Consider the following 21,465-nt stretch of genomic DNA (forward strand, 5'->3'; position numbering starts at 1 on the left):
TGTCCCCCAGGCTGCTGAGAAGTCACTCTTGGCACGGGCAGAGCTGTGTCTTTGGCCCAGGTGACCAAGCCTGGCAGAGGTGGGGCTGCAGGGGAGGCCTGGGAGAAGAGGAAAAATACTGCAAGGGAGAGTGAGGAGGGAGGAAGGAAGTGTGAGGAACAGTGAGGAGGAGGAGGAGAAATCAGTAGCAAAAATGTCATTTCCAAATAAATGCTTTTAGGATTAAACTGACATGGCAAGTATTATTAATCAAGTATTATTAGCTTCTCATGTATTCATTAAAGTTTTAAACTTTTATAGTTTCATGTGTCAAGGGACATGAGTATGGTCTCATGGTCATTTTCATGAATGTCAGTCCTGAAATCAGGCATTCCAGTTCCCTGTGCACTACCGTACAGGTAAGCTGTACAGTAAAATGAAAAGCATTTTCACTCCTATCCCCATTAAACACAGCAAATTTCAAGACATCTAGAGTTTGTATGAGAGCTTTTCACATGTCAGCCTGTAAACAAAATACAATATGCATTTTTAATTCTGGGAGAGTTGTCACTACCCTATAACATCATTGGTATTTTAATTAAGATGCCTCAAAGGAAAGAATAACAGAACACTGGATGAAGAGATTGAATGCACCCTAAGCAAGTTTACTGACAATTCAGAATGGGGGGAGTTGGCCAATCCACCTGAAGGCTGTACTGCCATTCTGTGACACCTTGATAGGCTGGAGAGTGGAGCAGAGAGAAACTTAATGAAGTTCAACAAGGGCCAGTGCAGGGTCCTGCACCTGGGGAGGAGCAGCCCCAAGTACCAGCACAGGCTGGGGGCTGACCTGCTGGAGAGCCTCTGCAGAGAAGGACCAGCAGGTCTTTGTGAGTGACAAATTGACCCTGAGCTGCCAGTGTGTCCTTGGGGCCAGGAGAGGCAATGGGATCATGGGGTGCACTGGGAAGAGCAGGGCAGCAGGTCAGGGAGGGGATCCCTTCCCTCTGCTCAGCCCTGGAGAGGCCACACCTGCAGTGCTGTGCACAGGTCTGGGCTCCTCAGTACAGGGGAGACAAGGAGCTATTGGAGATGGCCCAGCAGAGGCCACAGAGGTGAGGAGGGGTCTGGAGCATCTCTCTTGTGAGGAGAGACGGCAGGAGCTGGGCAAGTTCCATCTGGAGAAGAGAAGACTGAGAGGGGTCTCATCAATGCATATAAATATCAAAAGGCAGTGCCAAGAGGATGTGCCAGACTCTTTATAGTGGCCCAGTGACAGAATGAGGAGCAATGGCCATAAACTAAAACACAAGGAGTTCTACTTCAACATGAGGAAGAAGTTTATGTCAAAGCTGGCAGGGCACTGAAACAGGATGGTCATGGAGTCTCCCTCTCAGGAGACATTCAAAACCCACCTGGATGCATTCCTGTGTCACCTGCTCCAGGTGACACAGCTTTGGGTAGGAGGGTTGGACTGGGTGATTTCCAGAGGTCCCTCCTAACCCTAATAATTCTCTGATTCTGTGAATTTGTACAATTTATAAAAAACTGCTTGTGTGTGCAAATGTTAAAGAGAAGCATAAAATACAATATATAAATCTTTTTATTTTCCCCTCTGTTGCTTTTTCTTTCCCTGTTCCCCGCCCCTTCTCTTCCGCAGTTCTCTAAGTCCCTGAGGGCAGTAGCAGAAATACTCCAATACTCAATTCCCGAGGGGGCAGCCGGGCTTTTCCCCGGTTTTCCTGAGGATTTTCCAGGATCCTTGAGGAACCGCACGGCCATGGCGAGACCTGACCGCGAGGGGTCGCCCTTGCACCGGAGCCGGAGGCGCGCCGGGCGCCGATGGATCGGGAAAATCCCCGCGGATTCCCTTTAACAGGCGCTCTCATGACTGTGGAAATATTGCTGCATCATCATTCCTTCGCTAAAGAACACGGTTTTAATGCAGTTTCTCCATTTTGAAATGATGACGTTCTTTGGAAAGACATAATTTGCTGATTAGAGATATGTTTGTTTAGCTGCAGTGCCTCAAGTTTCAAATTTGATTGCGTTCATTTTTAATCACATAAATGATCTTATTTTCAGTAACACGGACTTGTTTGTTCCAAATGCATTTATGAATTCTTATCTCGGTTATGTCACGTGCTGAAAGGGATATTACCAATTCCTAAAATCATAAAACCCCAACTTACACAGAGGAGAAAAGTGCTGAAAGAAGGAAGCATCTTTTGAATTTATTTAAAAAGAAAAAAAAGGGCTCGATTTTAAGTTTTTAATCCTGCTTATGCTGCCCTAAGGGATAGGCTCCAAAACCACACACAATCCTTATGCCGCTGATGTGAAAGACCTGTCAAATGTCACACACTGGGTGTGACACAGATACCCTTGGCTCATGTCACATTGTCCCTGCCCGTGGCTGCATGTCTTTTGTCTGCCATGCTTTACCATGTCTTCCTTCTTTCTAAATGCAACCTACCCCAGAAACTGCCAGCTGCTCCAGCTGCCATCCCTCATTCTTCCACCCTACATGTCAAAGGGCAGAGAAAATAAACTAATTCACAGCACAGTTTCCTGGCTCCTGTCCCACCCCTTCTGCCCTGTGATCAGAGCACCTGCTTGGAACTTGGATCAGTTCTGCTTGGAACTCTTTGGGAGCAGAAAAACCTGAGCTTTCTGGACCTGCAAGCACCAAAAAGGGGAAACTTTTAAAAAAGCAAGGCAGGGAGAGGTTTTAGTGATGGAAGAAATTGTACCTGGAAAGTCACCTTTAATCCAGAGATGGATTTTCAGAAACCTTCATTTTCAGCCAAGGATTAAAGTGGGACCTACAAAGAAATAACAAATAATGTTACAAACACATATAATCATCTGTCCCAACCTCACATGTTTAACAGTCGGGTCTGTGAGCCATAGGGTGAAGAGCGGGGATCCAAGGACATACAATGCCAGCAGAAAAATGTTGCTCGAGTTCCACAGAGCTCCTTTCCCAGCCCACTTCACGCCTGCCACCAAGGAGTATCCATGCTGTCCAGGATGTGTGTGCCAGGGATATGGGGCTGCAAGAGAAGGAGGTTCATTACCTTGTTCCAGAGGTTACTTAGGTGCTATTTTAGGAAGAGGTCATCACTGGGCCATAAAGCACTTGAAAAACCTCCTCTCTCACCCTTTCTCTGTGCAGTGGTGGGGAGAATGCCAGTGGAAAATTCTTGTGCATAATGAGGTCAGATATACTAGTTTTTCCATCTTTTTTAACTACCCAAGCAGTGAAAAGCAGCTGGAGTGACAGTCAAGGCTGATCCAGACACAGCTCCAGGAAACTTTATGCAAAAACAGGACCTTGATGTAAACAGGAGTTCAGAACCTTAATGCAAATGGGAGCCACTGAAAACATCAGGCTGATGGCCTGCTGAGATGGGGTTCTTCTGATCAGAAGAAATATTTGAAAGCTAACTCCACCTCCTGAGGACAACAATGCCTAAACCCAAAGGTGGATATGTGTGGGAATACCAGTTGTGGGTTTCTCTGGGTCTGGATTGAAGGCGCTTGAGACAGTAGTTCATGTTCAGACTCAGATGTTTATTATTTTTTATCAGTAAAACACTCTCACTACTGTGAGTTCTGCAGCTTTTCATTAGAAAGCACAAAATGGCCAACAATCTCTTGTTCCAAGGTCTTTCAAGACTAAACTATCCAATGGAGAACTGACACCTGGATTGTTTTCCCTTTTAACTCAATAACTGACCCCAAAGAGCTGCAATGCGGAATTTTCTGCCCAATTACAAAATGCCACCCAAACCCATGGAGAAGAAGGAAGAAGAAGCATGAAGAAGAAACCCAGGACTACACCCTGTGCCCTCCATCTTGCTTCCATCCACAAGATACTAAAAATCCCAAAACCTCAATTTCTCACCAAGTGATACACCTACACTGCTCTCTATAATCTATTTCACACTTTTGTGGATTCCAGTCTATCTTGAAGTCTGGGAAACTTTCTCCATGGATGAGGGTCAAAGTCAGTGCTCCCCTGGGGGTCAGGGCACCCCAGAGCAGACAGAGAAATATTCCTGGTGCTCTGGGTTTCCACAGATATGGGAACATGTGACTGAACACCCCAACTGGGCCTTGGAGCCTCAGAGCCCGCGTGGGCTGGAAGGGAAGTGACAATAAAGAGGGAACAGTCTGTACACTGGCCAGCATGCAGAGGTTGAATTTGTCCCCAGCAGGTAACAAACAGGGACATCTGTGAAAGTCACTGTGCAGTGAATGACAAACACCCAAATGTGGGGCATCCAGAGAGGCAGCATCCAGCCCTGCCAGCATCAGCAGCTGCACTCCAAGCACAAAGCTCCTACTGCAGTGACTACTGACTGAGCCCAGCACCCTTTGCAAGGAGAGGCTTCTCATCCAACTGTGTTTTAATGCCTGACTTGGAGAGCTGATGGCTTTGCTTCTTAATTTGGCTCTGACACAGGGGAACAGGACAGCAAGAGAAGGCAGCAAATGCAGGCAAACCCTTCTGAACTAGCTGTGATTCTAAAAAGTACTATTGAGCCTCTTCTTTGCACAAATGATGAAAACAATGCTGTGGCACAAAAAAGGATGCCTTTACAAACAGCATGGTGGAAACCTGTAAGCAAACCAAGGACTAAATAAGTATGCATAACTAGATTAATTTGTTTTTAGTGAGGTGCAATAAAGTAATAATCAGAGAAAGGAAGGGCTCAATTTTAAAATTATTTTCAGACTCACCACAAGTTTTGTTTTCAAATTTGAGCTTATACATACATAACATATATATAAATAACATATATATAAAATGTAAGTTTGTATATAAATATTATATACATTTAATTTCCTTTATCTACATTGCCTTTTTCATCATTAAAGAATTTGAATCATCTGCCTTACACAGAGAAGTTTTAATAACCATGTTTGTATGGGAAATACAGTGGGTTTTTTTCAGCTACTCACTACTATCACTTTGTGAAGACTTAAATGTTTTAAAATGCCCTTTAAACAGTCTTTATTCTGCTTACTTCAGAGAAATCTCAACTTACAGAAAGCTGGAAGGGGGAAATCTTGTTCTAGGGCAGTATTGGTCTAATCCACTCAAGCATGAACTTTTTATATCAAGTCTGTAAGCAATAATTCTGATCCATATGGTTTACTGAATCAGAGACTAATTTTGTAATATCCCATCCAAATTTTTATCTTAGTACCTGAAAATTTTGCCTTACCAACTATAATGTTGCCCGGCATAATTCATGAAGCTGTGAATTATTTTTTGTATATTCTCTGCCTCTATTTTTTTTTTAAGAAAGCTGTTTGAAAACTGGACAATAGAAAAACAAAAATGCTTAACAGTGTTCTGAAACAAACTTAGACCATGATGTTGTGAACAGTACTGAGAGCAGTGAGGGACTATTCACACATCCAAGTCAAATCCTAGATGTAAATATTTCCTTGATCATAGCTTATACACTTGAGGGTGCAAAAGCAAGGCAAAATACTTTTGCTCAAAGTCCAATAATAACACTTCACATTATATTAATTTGTAACTTGAAAATACCCATAAAACCTGCTCCTATTAAAAAAAACCCAAATCAGAGTACAGTACCTTTAATATTTCTATTACCTCCCTCTTGGATGCTTAACAAGCAAAATAGCAGATAAACTTCCACAGATGGATCTTTAGCACAGTTTAGCAGAGCTCTATGCATCCCATCAGAGTAGTACAGAGCAGTGAAATGAAGACAGACGGTGCAATAAGTGCAAGAGCTGTGAATGAATGTGAACAGAAATTGATTTTGAAATGTTCTTGGTACTTTCCCAAGAAAATATTATCACTGTATTTAAAGAGAAGCATTCCATGCATTGTTTCAGGATTATTAAGAATAAACTCTGACCTCCTTAATTATTTTCTCTTCTGAGACCTATTTTCAGTGCAGCTGCAACATTTACATAAAAACCAAGCAAACTTGTATGGATTGTCAAACTTCAGTAGAACAAGAATTGCACTTGAGCACCATGTCCAGTTCTGGGCTCCCCAGAACAGGACAGACATGGAGCTACTGGAGAGAGTCCAGCAAAGGGTCACTGTGATTTTGAAGGACTGAAACACCTCTCCCACAAGGAAAGGCTGAGAGATCTGGGACTGCTTGGCCTGGAGAAGAGAAGACTCAGGGAGGGACCTCGTCAGTGCAGAGGAACATCTGAAGGGAAAGTGCATTCAAACAAACATCCAAATGTGGGGCATCCAGAGAGGCACCAGTCCAGCTCTGCCAGCATCAGCAGCTGCACTCCAAGCACAAAGCTCCTACTGCAGTGACTGCTGACCAAGTGACTACTGGCTATTGGAGGGAAAGTGCAAACAGAACAGAGCCAGGACTTTCTAAGTAGTGCCCAGTGACAGCACAAGATGCAAAAGGCACAAACTGAAACACAGCTCTGTCTGAACATCAGGAAACACTTTTTAACTGTGGGGGTGTCTGAACAGTGGCACAGGCTGTCCAGGGATGTCGTGGAGTCTCAGTGCTCAGATATTCCAAAGGCACCCAGACACAGTTCTGGGCAACTCACCCTAAGTGACCTGCTTGAGAAGGGAGGGGAGCTGGACCAGAGTGAGGCTGGACCACTTCCAACCTCAGCCATTCTGTCATCCTATATAGTGAATTGAACTTTAAAATGTGTCAATTAAAAAAAAAATCTTGAGGAGACTGCAGTATCTTCAGCATCAACCTCATTCCTTTTCAATGTTAGTTAAGTCAACTGCTTCATTCTTTGAGTGGACAAGAACAATACACCCAAGGTCAGGTTATTTTATGCTTTCCTAGGTTTGCAGCTGTAAGTGATAATGCACCAGCACCCCATGGAGAGCAGTCAGTATTCTGCAGACTTCTAAAACCATCTAGACCAGGCTGCTCTGGGGTGCACAAAGCTGCACCTGTGTGAATTTGCACAACTCAATGTTCCCTGACCTAGGCTGCTTACTTCTTAGGGAAAACTGGAAACAGCTGAGCTAGAAGGTTCTCGGGAGAAGTCTCATATTAAAGTTTTCATTTTTGTAAACCCAGCCTTGTCTTACAGTTTTGTTAATTTGACAAAAAAAATCCCCAAAAACCCAAAAGAATCCCCCAGTCAAAAAACAACAAATAAACCCAAACCAAACCAAACCAAAACAAAAAACCAAAAAACCACCCCGCCAAAACAAACAAGCAAACACCAAAACACCTGGGAGAGGTTTTGCTTATGGACAATGTTGTTTTTGTGTGTACACATCTTGTAACACACACCATTATCACAAAGCACTATGAAATATGTCAAACTAAGAGACCCAGACCTGGCCAAAGCATGGCCAAGATGGAAATTTTAAAGAAGGTCAAACGCTGCACTAGTTTTGATGATTCAGAAGTTGGAAATCTTCCATTTCCATTATCACGTCTCTAACTTCCTTAGAATATTGCTAAAGGATAACTTGTTTCTGCAGGTGCTAGCTTTCCTCAAGGACATAAAACCATTATTATCATTATCATCATTAGTTGTATGTAAGACTCCATGACATTTTCTTATCACACTCAGTGTTGCAGCCTGAAATCCCAACAATTTGCATCATTCCCAAGGCCCAGTCACTGTTCCCACTCCCTTCATCACCAGGCATGGACTCCTCCTGGTGAGGTCCCTGCCCTGGCAAGTAGAAGCATGGTTTGTTAATGCAAGTCTATTATTTCCATCACAGCAATTATTGAGATCAGCTAACACCAAGGCAATAGCAAAATGTACTAGTTGACTTCCTATATTGATTTTTGTTCCTGTGCTTTGAAATGCTTCCAAATTCCGGCTGTGACAAAAATGTTACAATTAAAATCTTGGATATCACACTGACATCTATTGTAGAAAAGATGCACTTAAGGAAATTTAGAATTTACAATATATTTTGTACTGACAGACTAATTGATGAGACAAAAAGAAGGGTTTGGTTTAAATATCAACAGCAGAGTGCCCAGTGGGATTCTTTGCTTCCTTATTCTACCAGACAATGCCAGAGCCATGCAAAGAACTGCAGATTTCTACTTGTGTTCAGTAGAAATCACTTTGAGCATAAAAAAATGGGATAACCTGCTGGACAAAGAAACTGTTAATTGTGACATGTCTGAGAAAAATTCCACCATCTTGTTAATCTGAACAGGCTCAAGGCAAGGGAAGGAAAACCAGGGATAACAAAGCCTCTGGAAAAAAGTTCCAGATAGGGTCAAGGTACTGCTATTTTAAAGTTAGAGTTTTACCAGCTAAGCCAAAACTCTGAATTTCAAACTTCTTGCTCTGCAGAAAGCCTTGGTATTTGTGAACAGCTGAAGAGTGATTCACTCATCACAGGTAGTTCTACATAAAGATACTGAAAAATGCAATATTCTCTTCAGAGACTCTGTAACAGCTGTTATGTTTCTACCTAAGCTGAAACCCTTACCAAAATCACCCCTCCAAATGGAAAATGTGACATTTTGTAATAAAAATCAATTCTGTAAGCAATGAGTACATCTACCCATGCTTTCAGTATCTCATTACAAAAATATGTAAGTTGCCACAAAACAACAAACAAACCCCCAAAAATTCTCTTCTTGTCTCTTAAGAAAGAGACATGCATGACTGTACAAGTACCTATTCAGCATTTCTCACTATCCCATAATTTCTCATGTTGGTCAGTTTCTACCATAGTTAGTAATTAAGACAGAGTCTCAAAGAAATTCAACTCCTGTTAAATTACCAAATTTTATCAATCTGAGTAGTGGACAAAAATTCAGTGTGCTCCTGAAGCAAAAAGTAATTCAGTGCAGCCCTGTCTTCTGATGTGTAATTTCCATTGTGATAAAATGGCAATGCATGCCAAAACTTAGGTTATGCAGAAATTGTATTTATATTATCAACTTGTATTTTTACACACAAGTTACAGGAGAAAACATTGACTCAGGAAAAGAGATTCTGTTGAGCAATGCCAAGAACATTTAATTTTCAAAACAGGTGTTCATATCACTGCCAAATGATCATTATGGAATAAAAACCACAAAACCTTTTGTGTAGCTTTGTAAGTGGAGTCCACATAGAACAGGGGAGCTCAACCTGAGAAATAAAAAAAAATACTTATGGTAAGTAACCAGAATATTCAATATATAGGAATATATATATTCAGAGCAACCAGAAACTGCTGGGGCAATCTGGCTACCAAATAATAATGCTATGAAACCTGTGGGGCTGCCTCCACTGCATGAGTACTGGTCAGGCTATTCCAAATATTGGCTACTAGCATGGTCTGTGCAGTGCAGTGATAATTCCATCCACCCCCCTCTCCCTTGCTCCCACAAAGAACCCTCAACAGAGAATACTGGAAATATAAATACTTAGTTTCTGGTGTGGGCATGAAACATCTCAGCCTGATTCATTCCTTTCTGCCAAATGCCCCAGAGCCAGCCGCCCATCAAAAATGAACTGACTGCAGGGCTGGGCTGTAAACCCAGAGCCTCTTGGATAGGAGTGTAGATTCCTGGGATAAAGCCCATCCAGGCAGGAAAAGCCAACTGCAAAGCTGACCTGCAGTGGCAAAACTCTCTGGGGAGGGAAGAGCAGCACTGGGCAGTAAAGAACCAAGGGCTGATACTGATAGGTAGGATAGGAACTGAGTTTGGATTGAATAGCAGGTTCACTCAAACCAGCCTGTAGGACAACCCTGCTGATGTGTTCACACTATTTAACGCAACTCTGTTGCTGAAGCTTAGCCTGTGCATGGAGCCCACTGCTCACCTTCAGCTCAGGAGAGATGTGGAATACTGGGTGAGAACAAAACTGCAGCCACAGGGATATCCCAAAATCCTGAAGGCATACAAAACTGGTACATCACTAAAAATAAAAGAAAAATGGCAGATCAATCCATAAGACATTTGTTTGGAGATGCCTCCAGTCCCCACACGACAACTGAAGAGAGACTTTTGTGTTCTCTTGGAAATATCAGGTACCTGGATTCCTGAAGGAATCTGTAAATAAACAAGTAGAAATGAACCAGCATACATGAACAAGTACACCAATAGGTGCACTTTGAGCATGAGTTGAACACTTTCAACTCATGCACTTTGAGCATGAGTTGAACTAGATCCTAAAGTTCCTCCCAAACCGGTTTATTCTATGATTAGACATTTTATCAACATGTACAACAAGCAAATCTCCAGAACAAGTGTTCTAGAATGGTGGATTTATTAATACAGAACAAACAGTTTCAAGGCTTCAGTTCCCTCCTCTACCCATCACACCAGGATCATATCCCTTCCTTGTACAATCCATGCTTTTTTCATGATCCTTGGCTTGTGGCATCAGATTCATAGAGCAAAGAGGAGGCACAGCATGCCCAAAGAAAACAAACCAAGGAGCTGCAGAAGTGCAGAGGAGTGAGAGGAGGGATTCAAATTTTTTGTCAAGCTGAAGACCCTCACTGGAGGCCCACTTTTGCTCTGAAGAGGGAAATCTCAAATGATCTGGTGAGAAACACATGAACTACACCTAAGAATTGGCCCAACTTCTCCTCCAGTCATATTAAGACTGCACTTGTGCTTGTTTGAAAAAAAAAATACAGAGCACAACCTGAAAGCATGAAACTTTTGTACCTGAACAGTTTAAGATTTATGTTTTTTCAATGTATCTCTCCCTTTGGCTTTGGTGGTTTAATACTCGTACAAAAGAAGTACAGCAGAAACTGTCATCCTCATTTCTTGCTCGATTGCTCTGTGGCATTTGCTAAGCTCTCTTTATTTCAACAGAAAACTCCCCAGAGCACAGAAGATGTTCCTTCTTGGCATGTCATTACTGACTCCTATTTGACCCTTATGTAGAAAAATGTTGCTAATTCAGCTCATTTTCTTATAAAATCTGTATTTTTCTTAAGTCCTTTGCTGCTGAAACTGGCAGAGATCCAGTTCCCTTTGCTGAGGTTCTCAAAATGAGAGAGCCTTTTTAATTTGAAGACTGAATAGATGAAGGAAGCACCCCCAAAATGTCAAATAAATTATGCCAGAATGAAAAATAAAACTCACAAATTTTAACTTAAAAAGGCATTTAGAGAATACACTTTTCTAGAAGCAACAGAAATTCTGTTGGAAAATCTTTAGCTACACTGCCAACCCTATCAATGGGCACCAATAGAAGCCAGTTTATTACAGAAAATAACATATGAATGAGATGTCCTCGCCATTTGCAGGGCATTTTCACATTTTCAATGCTCTAGACTGCCAAGGTCTGTGTGGTAGAAACCACATTGTACAATAGTGAATAAGCCAGAAAACGGGGCTTTAAGGAACACAGTACAAACACAGACTGGTAGGTGGGTATCTGGAATGTAAACATGGCAAAATGGCACTGAAGAGAAGAAACCAAAATCTGAGGGTGAAAGCAAATATCTCTGAGCAGATCATAAACCACACACACAAGAAGGAAAGAGAAAGGACAGATCAGCTGAATCAAAAACAGGGTGTGAAAGTGCAAGTGAGGAGCTGCACAGGGTTGAAGGAACTCGGCTGAAACAAGGAGCCAGCACAAAGCTGGGAGAAGGCAGCCACACCTTCACAGAAGGTCTTTCAACATCCAAAGGACAGTGCTCTGGTGCTTGTTACTGCTGTGCCAGCTGCTGGTTACTGCCTGGAGCATGCAGCAAGCTGCACCTTCCACCCCTCTTTGGGAAGGTCCTCAATTACTGAGGCTGCACGTCCAGAGAAAGTACCAGAGATCACCAGGTGCCCATAAGCCACGGGTCTTTGACGAGAAATTCACTTATGGTGGAGAAGTTCACATCATCAGGGGCAGAAGTGACAACTGTGTATTTGTATCATGAAAGAGTTGCTCTTAATCTCTACTTCAAGATTTTCCTTTTTCTTTTTTTTTTCCTTTTCTTTCTTTTAGCTGGAATCTATTCACTGACCTAAATTTTCTGTTTCTCCTAAGCTCTGCTTGGCTCATGCATGAAGGAAAGGGGCCAAAGATGGCCTCGTGCCACCACTGGTCTGCTGGGGACTTGCTCAGCTTCCCACGTAAACCGGCCTCGGGCTGCCCTCCTTTGGATTTGGCTTCATCCTTCAGCTTTGGCTGCAGCAGCCCCCGAGGGGTCGTTCCACAGCCAGGAATAACTCAGCAGCTCTCCGGCCACCCTTCCAGCCCCTGGATCTCTCCAGCAGACCGATGAACCCCTTTTGCTCGGGGATGCACAGACGTGTCGGGCAAAGGTGATGCACCAGCTTCCCTGAGTGAAGAAAAAGCCTCACGGCAGGAGGTGCCGGACACCAGAACCGGGTCAGCCCCCCGCGTGTCCGGAGACCCGGGCCAGCCAGAACCACCCCGGGCGGCCGCCGAGAAGCGCTCGCCGAGCGCAGGTGGGGCGGCGGCGGACGAGGGGCGCTGGGCGGGAACTGAACGCGCTGTGCCGGACCCGGACCGGCTCCGCCGGGGCTCCGAGCTGGCATCGCCCATCCCTCCCGGCCGGTATCGCCCACCGCCCTCGCCCCGGCAACACCCATAGCTCCCGACTGGCATCACCCATCGCTCCCGGCCGGCATCACCCACCGCCCTCGCCCCGGCATCACCCATCGCTCCCGGCCGGCATCGCCCACCGCCCTCGCCCCGGCATCACCCATCGCTCCCGGCCGGCATCACCCATCGCTCCCGGCCGGTATCGCCCCCGCCTCGGCAGCAGCGCCTCGCCCGCCCCGTCGGCAGCCGCGGGCGGCGGGAGCGCCCCTTGCCCGCCTCTCCGCTGCCTCCCGCCCGCCTCCCCCGCGCTCCCTCCGCCCCCTCGGCCGGCAGCTCCCGCCCGCCGCTCCCCGCTGCGCAGAGCGGCCGCGCCGGCGGGGGATGGAGAGCCAGCGCTGCTTCGCCAACCGCTTCGATGACTACCCGGGCAGCCCCGCGGCGGCGCCGGACAGGGAGGCGGCGGTGCCGCTGGTGACGGCCACCATCGAGCGCATCCTGCGGGAGCTGCCGCCCCTGGGCGGCCCCCGCGGCTGCCCGGGCGGGCTGTACGGCGGCGTGGCCGGCGTGGCCTACATGCTGTACCACGTCGCGCAGTGCCCGCTGTTCGCGCCGTCGCGGGACTCGTACCTGCGGGCCGCCCGCCGCGTCGTGGACGCCTGCCTGCGCTACCAGGAGGGCTGCGGCGAGGCCGACGCCGACACCCGAGCCGCTTTCCTGCTGGGCGGCGCCGGGGTGTACGCGGTGGCCGCGCTGGTCTACCGCGCCCTGGGGCTGCCCGAGTACGCGCGGCCGCTGGGCAAGTTCCGGGAGCTGAGCGAGGTGTGCGCCCCGCTCTCCTTCCTCGAGTGCGGCTCGGACGAGCTGTTCGTGGGCCGCGCCGGGTACCTGTGCGCCGCGCTGGTGCTGAAGCAGCGCCTGGGCATGGAGGTAAGGACGGGCCGGCGGCGGCTCTCGGGGCCGGGACGGTGCCCTCGGTGCTAGAGGCTGTGTGCAGCTTGCACTTTCGGGGTACGGATTCAGAGCCCCCGGGGAAGGAGTCCCTGCGAGCTGTTCTCATCCGCGCTCCTCCCCGAAATGCGAAGATGCGGCTTTGGCCGGAGGGAGCGGGATGGGGTCCCGGCTGTGGAGCGGAGCGCTGCATCCCGGGGCACTCCGAGAGCATCAGCTCTTGGTTGCCGGATGGTGAATTAGTTGGCAGAAGGCACCCCGGGCTTTTCAAGAGTATTTCCGTAAAATGAAGTGGGTGAGAAAAGAAATAGCGTTGAGTGAAACAGAGAGAGGAACCCTGTAATATTAAGCGGTGCTGTGATGTAATTTGTAAGCAAAGAACCCGATTTTCAGAGGCATTTGGTCTTGCTAACCCCAGCATACACTTTCTGAAATCTGGCCGTGTATTTTGGTGCTTTTCATGAATGAGAGCAGGGAGTTTTGGCTGGGAGAGTGAGATGTGGTTATGGTTCAACATAGTGTTGGTTTCGGTAGTCGGGACTTTACCCCAGGACATTGTCATTGTCAGTACAATTCAGCTGACAGTTCAGAGCTTCCACTGATTATGGCATAATAATTATTGCAACTGATTGTGTTTGCTGTGGTGATTGTTACTAAGTGGTCAGTGTGGTATCTGAGCAGGCAGTTGGTAGATTTTTTTTTTCCCCTGTCCTTTTGTCAGGTCTAATCTGTGTTTTCTCTGTTAATCACTGATTTGCAAGTTCATGCTTCTGGCTTTCTTCCCTCCCAGGAGAGGAAGCAAGATTTATTTATAAGTAAATAAATGATATAAAACTAGTGGCTCTGCCCCATCCAATACCAGTCACTGCAATTGGAATCTGAGGAGATTCACTTAATGGAGGTCTCAGGAGGCTGGAGGGTATCCAGAGAATCCAGGAAGAATGTTAAATGCTGTGATTGCCTTGAACTAGAATTCCTAACCACACTAAGCATTTCAAGTAGCATACAAAGCCTGCTGTTTCTTTCTACAGATTGTCTGACAATCAATACCATAAACATGATTATGTTATTTGTAACCATAACATAACCAAATTTTTCATTTGGTATTCTTTCCCATGACAGGAAAGTTTTGTAGACACGTCACAATCCATTGTGCAGCAGTGCCTGCCTGAAGGGATGGTTTCTCCTGGAGAAAAAAGCCATCCCTCTTGGTTCAGTTTGCACTGGGGGAGTGTGTCCAGCATCCCTGTCAGTGTTTATGATGGTGTTGTGACATTCCAGCAGAAGGAGGTGGCACCCTGCACTCTACTGCTTTATTTAAAGCTATTTCCATTTGCCTTACATCCCTGAGAGCAATTGCTGAACAGTTGGGAGAGTGGGTACAGTCATCTCTCACAGGAGCGTGAGCAGTGGGAGAGCTCTCCTCTATTTGCTTGCTTGGTGACAAATTGTAATAAAGGGAGCTGTAAAGAGTTACACATCCCCACAGATGAGGTGTGCACTTACTGTGGAGTCTGTTTAGCAGGTGGGTTAATTGCTGTTTTGCCAGTAAAACATATCCTGTGACCCCTTGCTGATATTTTCATTGATGAGCTAACGTCCTTCTATAGTATTATTTCTTCTGTCAAATACATTGTAATTTTAAATGTATAGTGCAAGAAACAAAGCACACCACTAATCAATAATAAAATCAAGTTATTTTTTTAATTTCAACAAATACTTTAAAAACTTGCAACTGAAATATTTTGCTTCTTTGTGAGGAGAATTATGATTTCTAGTCTATATGTACTCAAGCTTGAGCAAAATTTGTGTCCTTCGATAAATATTCCCAGCCTGGTTCAGAATTATTTTAATTAGTACATTGCCAGACCAAACCTTGCATCTTTTTTACAAATGAAGAAAGGGATGCCCAGAGAGAGTGCATGTCATTTATTACCCAAGGTCAAACTGTAAGCCAGGTACATCCCAGAATAGAAGCAATATCTTGTGATTCGAACCGCTGGAAAATGCTACCTCCTGTAATTTGATTGTGCACAGCCTCACATGGCTCATTGCAGCATGTTTTCTTGTTACCCACGTTCTTTTTTTTTTCCTTTTTTTTTTCTTTGAGGACACTGTGCAAATATTTCCAGCACAAAGTGAAATACATTCCCTGTGTTGAAACACAGCCGCTGCTGCCCGCATGGTTTTTTCCTCTGAAGGAGTCAAATGGTGACCTACATACGAGAAATCACTTGTCCTTGAAAAAAGCCTTTTGAGGGAATTTTATAATTTATGTCTTGTATTTGTTTTTTGTTTAATCCAAGCAGGGATGGAAGGTGACAGCTTTATTTCAGCAGACACATGTTTAGCTCGGCTGCTGTGCCCCAATACTTCAATTTCTTGCTAAAGAGTCCTGGTGTCTTTAGGCTTCACATGTTCTTCATGAAGTTAATGGACTGTCCTGAAGGATCCAGTCTGTTGGATAACACTGACCTCATGGGAAGAAGGCATTTGCATTCAGCTGGTTTTCAGATTTTTAGGCTAATACAGCATTTTTCCCTGATTAATTAATTGGGATTTTTTGCATGAGTAAGAATTACTTCAGCAGTCAAGGCTTAACAGGATTTGACTTTCACGATGCACTGTGCATTAGAAAAGATGTTTATTTTCATCCCTTCTTTAATTTCCATTATATTGCAGTCAGTGCTTCCCAAACAGAGATAGGTAAAATATTGTTTTGGCAGAAACAGTGTGTCATTTGTATAAGGTGTGTGTACTTTAGCTGTCCTTAACTGCTGTGTTTTCATCATTCAGGGGAGAAAAAACTGTTTTATACTCTCTTAAGTACATCTTTTTCTAATGCTTGTAGTGTTGGTTCACTGTGTATCCTTGGGGAAATCTGTCAGTCCTGCTTTTAATTACCCTCACTCACTCTCTGTTTGCTCGGGCAAACAGCAGTAAGACACCATTGAAATGGTGGTCCCATCCCTCTGTTTGGATGATATCTTATCCTCTCCTCAATTTTTCTCCGTGATGCTTCAGTCCCATTTCGTGGTTGATGGAGCATGGTGTGCCTGGGTCGATGCACTCCCTTCTGGCAATGTAACTGTCAGATGATGGGAAAGGTACAGAAGTTCAAGTGGCTCCTTGTATTACCATCTGCTAAAGATGTTGCTGCCTTTTAGCACAGCTTGGGTTATCTTTTAATAACTGACTCTGTGGATGGGCTCCACTGACTTCCACTGGCTCAGGGTTCAGCAGCAGCACAGGCAGCAGCGGTGCCCTGCAGAGACAGGACACTGTTTGGCTCAGCCTGGGATTGTGATTTCATTGGAGACCCTGCTCTAAAAGAGTTTGGGGACCCCATGAGAGACCCTTGCTGCAGTTGCAGGGGTGCAAAGGGGAACCAGCACATTGTGGCAGCAACGTGGCCAAACCTGTTTGTTCAGGGACTGAGGCACTGGGGAGCCTTGAGAGCCTGTAGAGGCTCTCCAGTGCCACAGTGGTTCCTGTCTCTGTGCAGAGACACATCTCAGTTTCCTTTTCCAGCCAGTGCTAGGTCACAACTTGGTGTGTTTCCAGGGGTGTTATCCTGTCTGAGTGTGCATAATTCTGATATTCTGCCAGGGCCTGCCCAGAAAGGACCTTGGTCTTTCCAGCAGGACCTTGTTGAGTGTAGGGCCCTCCTGAGAACCATTCTTATCCTGGCTGCTGTCTATCACCAGAGCCTCTTTTGTCTTGGACCTCATGGGATTGCAAACCAAGCTGAATGAGTCACCTGGTATGTGGAAAGCAGGAACAGCTCTGCTGTGGGGTGTCTGGGATCTGGCTGCCAGAGCATGGAAGTGCCAGGTGTTGTTTTAGCAGGCAGTGGAATGGATGGATGTGCAGTGTGTGGAGCCTGATGGGTCCAACCAGTGTGTGTTTTGTAATATTCTGGGAGAGAAGATACAAATAAATGAAAACTATTTTGTTTCAGCTCCTCAGACAATTCTAGATGATGTTATTGGTTCCTTAGAGCCTTCCCTCCAGATAGTCAGTGAGTATTTAAAGACTCTTGTAAGCTACTTTGCTCCACTTTTTTCTTTTTCTTCGATCTCTTAGGAAAAAATGGAAAGTGTGAGAGGAAGAATCTTCCTGAGTCGTGCCTAGAACATGTTCATTTGCAACATGGAATGTATTAATGCTGAACATAGTGTTTCTGAAAGACATACAAATTAAAGATCTTTGAAGGGAGCTCTGCAAAATACCCACAAAACTGATGCTCCTCCAAGTGCTGTAGTGCAGAATCCCCGTGTCAGGCTTTAATTCTCACTTGTGCCTGAAAAAAGAGGGTTGTCCTTTGAGGTGAGGTTTCATTCCTCCACTGTGGCCATTAAAGCCCTTTCTCTCTGTGGAAGAATTTGCCAGTTTATGTGAAACGTTGTGGTGTTTTAAATATCAGATATGGTGCTAGCTGGGACTGTGCTGATTGCATTATTTCGTTTCACACAGGCCACTACACAGCCAGGATCTCTTTTTTTTGCCAGAGGATTAAAATGAGTTAACAGTAAAGATAAAATCTTTCCATCCTAGCCTGCTTCTTTTAAATGTACAGTCTCCTAGCCATGGTTTTCAAAATTACACATAGGGGAAAAATTTTGCATTAGTTTGCTTAAATGGGGGAATTTAAACCAGAATTTGAAAACCGTATTTTTCTAAAGTAAACAGTAAAACAAAGGGAATTATTTGAAACTGGATTTTTTATTTTAAGGAATCAAAAATAATTTGGGTATACATTTCAGAATTTTCCCATTTCTCTTCAGCAAGGCAGTGCGAATCCTTTTTATTTTAACAGCCTTCAGACAGGGAGATGGGGACATCTTGATAATGGCTGGATTCAGTTCAATGCAGAGGACCCTGAATATTCAGCTGTAGAGTCAAAGTCAAAAACTGGAGGTTCAAAATGTTGAATTTGAAGTGCACTGTTTACCAGCCAGCAAAAAAGCACTGTAATACAGACTGGATCCTGCTGGAATTGGAGGTTTGATTGACACAAGTTTAGTGACATAAGTTATGTATTCTGCTGCAGAAATATGGATTTCAGCAGCTTAGAGCTGAAGAGTGGTATTAAAAATACAGTTCTGTACAAAAGCAGTGCTGTATCTCTGTACCTCTTTGTGCTCTTGGAAGAACATTTGCCTATGCAGCAGCATCTTTCTGCTGAAAAAGCAGCCCAAGAAGTAATACTGATGTTATAATAAAAGATTTTAACAACAAAAAAAAAGAGGAAATCTATTTGTGCGATGCATCTCTTGTATCCAGAATTGGTCTCTACTTCTCCATCCTTCTCCTGACTCCTTTAAATTTCATATGCCAGCATTTAACTCTTAAACTTTGTCAGTTCAGTCACCTTCCTCATTATCCCATGGAGAGCTTTGAGGTCACCCTGCGGAGTTTGTGGGTGCTCTTTGGGAGCAGGGGTGTCCCAGGCAGTGTCCCTGCCCTCTGCAGTGCTGCCTCTGCCTTGGAGGTGGGAGCAACCCACGGGAGCTGCAGCGAGGGCAGGCTGGTGGAGAGGTGCTGGGCAGTTCCTGGACCTGGGGGGTGTGCCTGGTGTCTGAACCTCTGGGAGCATCTGGAGCCATCAGTGTCTGAAGCAGAGGGGCTCTCTCTGGCAGAGGGTGCAGGGCTGGCTGGGAGCTGCTGTTTTTCACAGCATTACTTCCTTGGGGTCACTTTGGTGGCACAGAGTCCTTAAATCTGGGTTTTTGGATTTTCGCGTGTTCTGTTTTATGTGTACACCAAAGAACTTCATTACCATGCTGTGTTTCTGCAGGTAGCAATATTTGACATTGATGTTTCCCCCTCTGGTTCTTAGACAGGACCAAAAGCCACAGAGAACTGTGTTAACTCCCAGGTAGCACTGGATGACACAGCAGAAAGGAAAAATGTGCATGTCAAACATGCTTATGTGCTGGAGTGTGGAGGCAGAGACAGGCAGGCATGGGGAAAAACACATTTGACAGAGGCTGAACAAAGAGGCAAAGAAAGACACAATTTACATATTATTTTGAAAGCAAAAGAATTAGTTGCTGGCAAAAGTAGAAAAATGGAAAGGTGTAGGGGGTAGCAGAACTCAAGGATGAAGGGAAAAAGGAAAGAAATTACATAGTCCCCAGAGCAGGGGAGATGTAAAACTAAAATCAGGTTATTTGACAGACTGGTGGAGGTCTGATAGCCAATGTACTCAATTTAGAAGAAGGTAAAAGTTCAAGAGAACAGTAAACACAGGGAGGAGAGGACAGACAGAAGTCAGCTACATTTTGTTGGGGAAAATTACTCTTTTTGTCTGCTTGTTTTTTGTTTGTCACCCATTCTCTCCCCATATTCTCTTTGCATACACTCATACATTTACAGAAACAGCTGTTATCACATTCAGTGCTTGCAAATCAGAGCACAGCCTTATGTGTTATATTCCATATTTTCTTTGAGGAATGTCTGAGACAACTACTGATGTCTGGAAGCAAATAAAGGCTTTTTCATGAGCACTGCTGTACTTCTGACACTGACATTTCCCTGTTAGGTGCATGTAATACTATAAATCAGTGTGTGACCTGAGAAGTGATGCTGTCAGTAAACTTTGGTACCAGGCTGAAGAAGCAGGACTATGAAGGACTGAGCTGCTCCAGGGAGAAAGAAAAAAGCACCAGGCTAACAACAATTACTCTGTAAAAGTGTAGCATCCTCAGCACTTCAAAGCACTGAAATGGAGGGATAAAAGTAAGCTGTAAGTTCCTCTGTAGCCATTTAATAAACATTGTTAGAACATTAGATTTTTACATAAAGTTGTAGCACAGCTATGCACCACAACTGTCAGGGTGAAGATGTAAAAAAGATCCTCTTCTTTTGTCTCACCTCCATTAAATCAGTAGATCCTACTTTTCTCTGTTAATTCAGCTGGACAGTCTTAAAATCAACCTAGAGCCCATTGGCAGGCTGGGTAAAGATTGCAGAGCTGGTTCTCAGCCTTGCCTCTGAGCAGCAGTGAAGCTCTGTTGAGAGGAACAATTGAAATGGGCAAGTCCTGCTGTCACCCAACTTCTCTATTCTACCCCTTTTTAAAAAGAAATTGAATTCAAGATATGCAATCAGGTCACTGTTTGTGATGAGATGATCTGTCAAAACATGTCTTTGTGTCTGTCATGGCAGGGAGTTCTTTGACCATTGACAAGCATGAGATTAAGCACTGAGTGATGTTGTGTAACCTTCTGTCCACTCCATTACAGCAGAGTTCAGGGACGATATCCTGTCAAAAACAGTTATTTCTTATCTATGTTGTAGGCTTATTTTCAATTGATAGTTACTGAGCTGGAGTACCAAGGCAAAATAATTAAAATAGCTGCTTCATTTTAGGCAAACATGATCAAAAAGTATTTTAATAGCAGTCCAAGCTGTGGCTGAGTCATTTGGTGTTTCTCAGCTCAGTATATTTTGATGTCTGAGAGTGGAACCATAAATCTATTTTTGCAGTAGATCAGCATTCCTGAATTCTTCATTTTAATGGCTTGGTATCTCTTGTTGAAGAGCAGTGGATCATGAGTGAGATGGAAGGGATGTCTGATAGCATTCAATTATCTGGGAGGAAAAAGAATACGGCAGATAAACACACCTTCTGTCTGTCTGTCCAAGGCATTTAGTTATTTTGTGTGGCTAATCTTCTTCACAGGATGCTTCCAGTCCCTCATTGGTACAGTGGTTGAGGATTATAAATTTGGGATATGCTGGTCATATTTAGGCTGCTCTTAAATGAAGGCTGCTGTTAAAAGTGTGTGAGCTTGGGTCTAGAAGCAGCACAGGACAAAGCAGCTCTGTGCTGCTGGGTCAGTGCAGAATTGGAAGATGGTAATTATTGCTTGTTCCATACTGGTGGCATTCTGCAGTTTGTCTGCTCAGTCCTGACAACCAGCTGATATCCTACCACAATCAGAGAGCTGACAGGGACCTTGAGAGGTAACTTAGGCTGCCATCTAGCCCACAGGAAGGTGTACCTGTGCCTGTCATTCCTTACAGCCCCTC

At 44.7% G+C, this 21,465-nt stretch overlaps 1 protein-coding gene and 1 long non-coding RNA gene across 4 annotated transcripts in view; one reads left to right on the forward strand and one right to left on the reverse strand.

The window, feature by feature from the left end:
* Positions 1 to 1,564: 1,564 nt before the first annotated feature.
* On the reverse strand, positions 1,565 to 12,719 carry LOC136553730 (uncharacterized). 3 transcript variants are annotated; one of them, XR_010783211.1, is made up of 7 exons: positions 11,933 to 12,719; positions 9,772 to 9,867; positions 9,044 to 9,093; positions 5,615 to 5,757; positions 2,921 to 3,035; positions 2,733 to 2,804; positions 1,565 to 1,953 (listed from the first exon to the last, which is right to left on the reverse strand). It is a non-coding gene; the product is annotated as an uncharacterized lncRNA (long non-coding RNA). The 3 variants fall into 3 exon arrangements; XR_010783210.1 differs by having other exon boundaries at positions 5,597 to 5,757; XR_010783212.1 differs by lacking the exon at positions 5,615 to 5,757.
* A 139-nt stretch (positions 12,720 to 12,858) lies between these two features.
* LANCL3 (LanC like family member 3) overlaps positions 12,859 to 21,465 on the forward strand; it is a 37,480-nt gene continuing 28,873 nt past the window's right edge. Inside the window, exon 1 of the mRNA XM_066545472.1 lies at positions 12,859 to 13,404. Coding sequence (XP_066401569.1) covers positions 12,859 to 13,404 — 546 coding nt within the window. The remainder of the gene's footprint in view (positions 13,405 to 21,465) is intronic.

This window comes from Molothrus aeneus, chromosome 2, assembly GCF_037042795.1.
Source record: "Molothrus aeneus isolate 106 chromosome 2, BPBGC_Maene_1.0, whole genome shotgun sequence".
NCBI lineage: Eukaryota > Metazoa > Chordata > Aves > Passeriformes > Icteridae > Molothrus > Molothrus aeneus.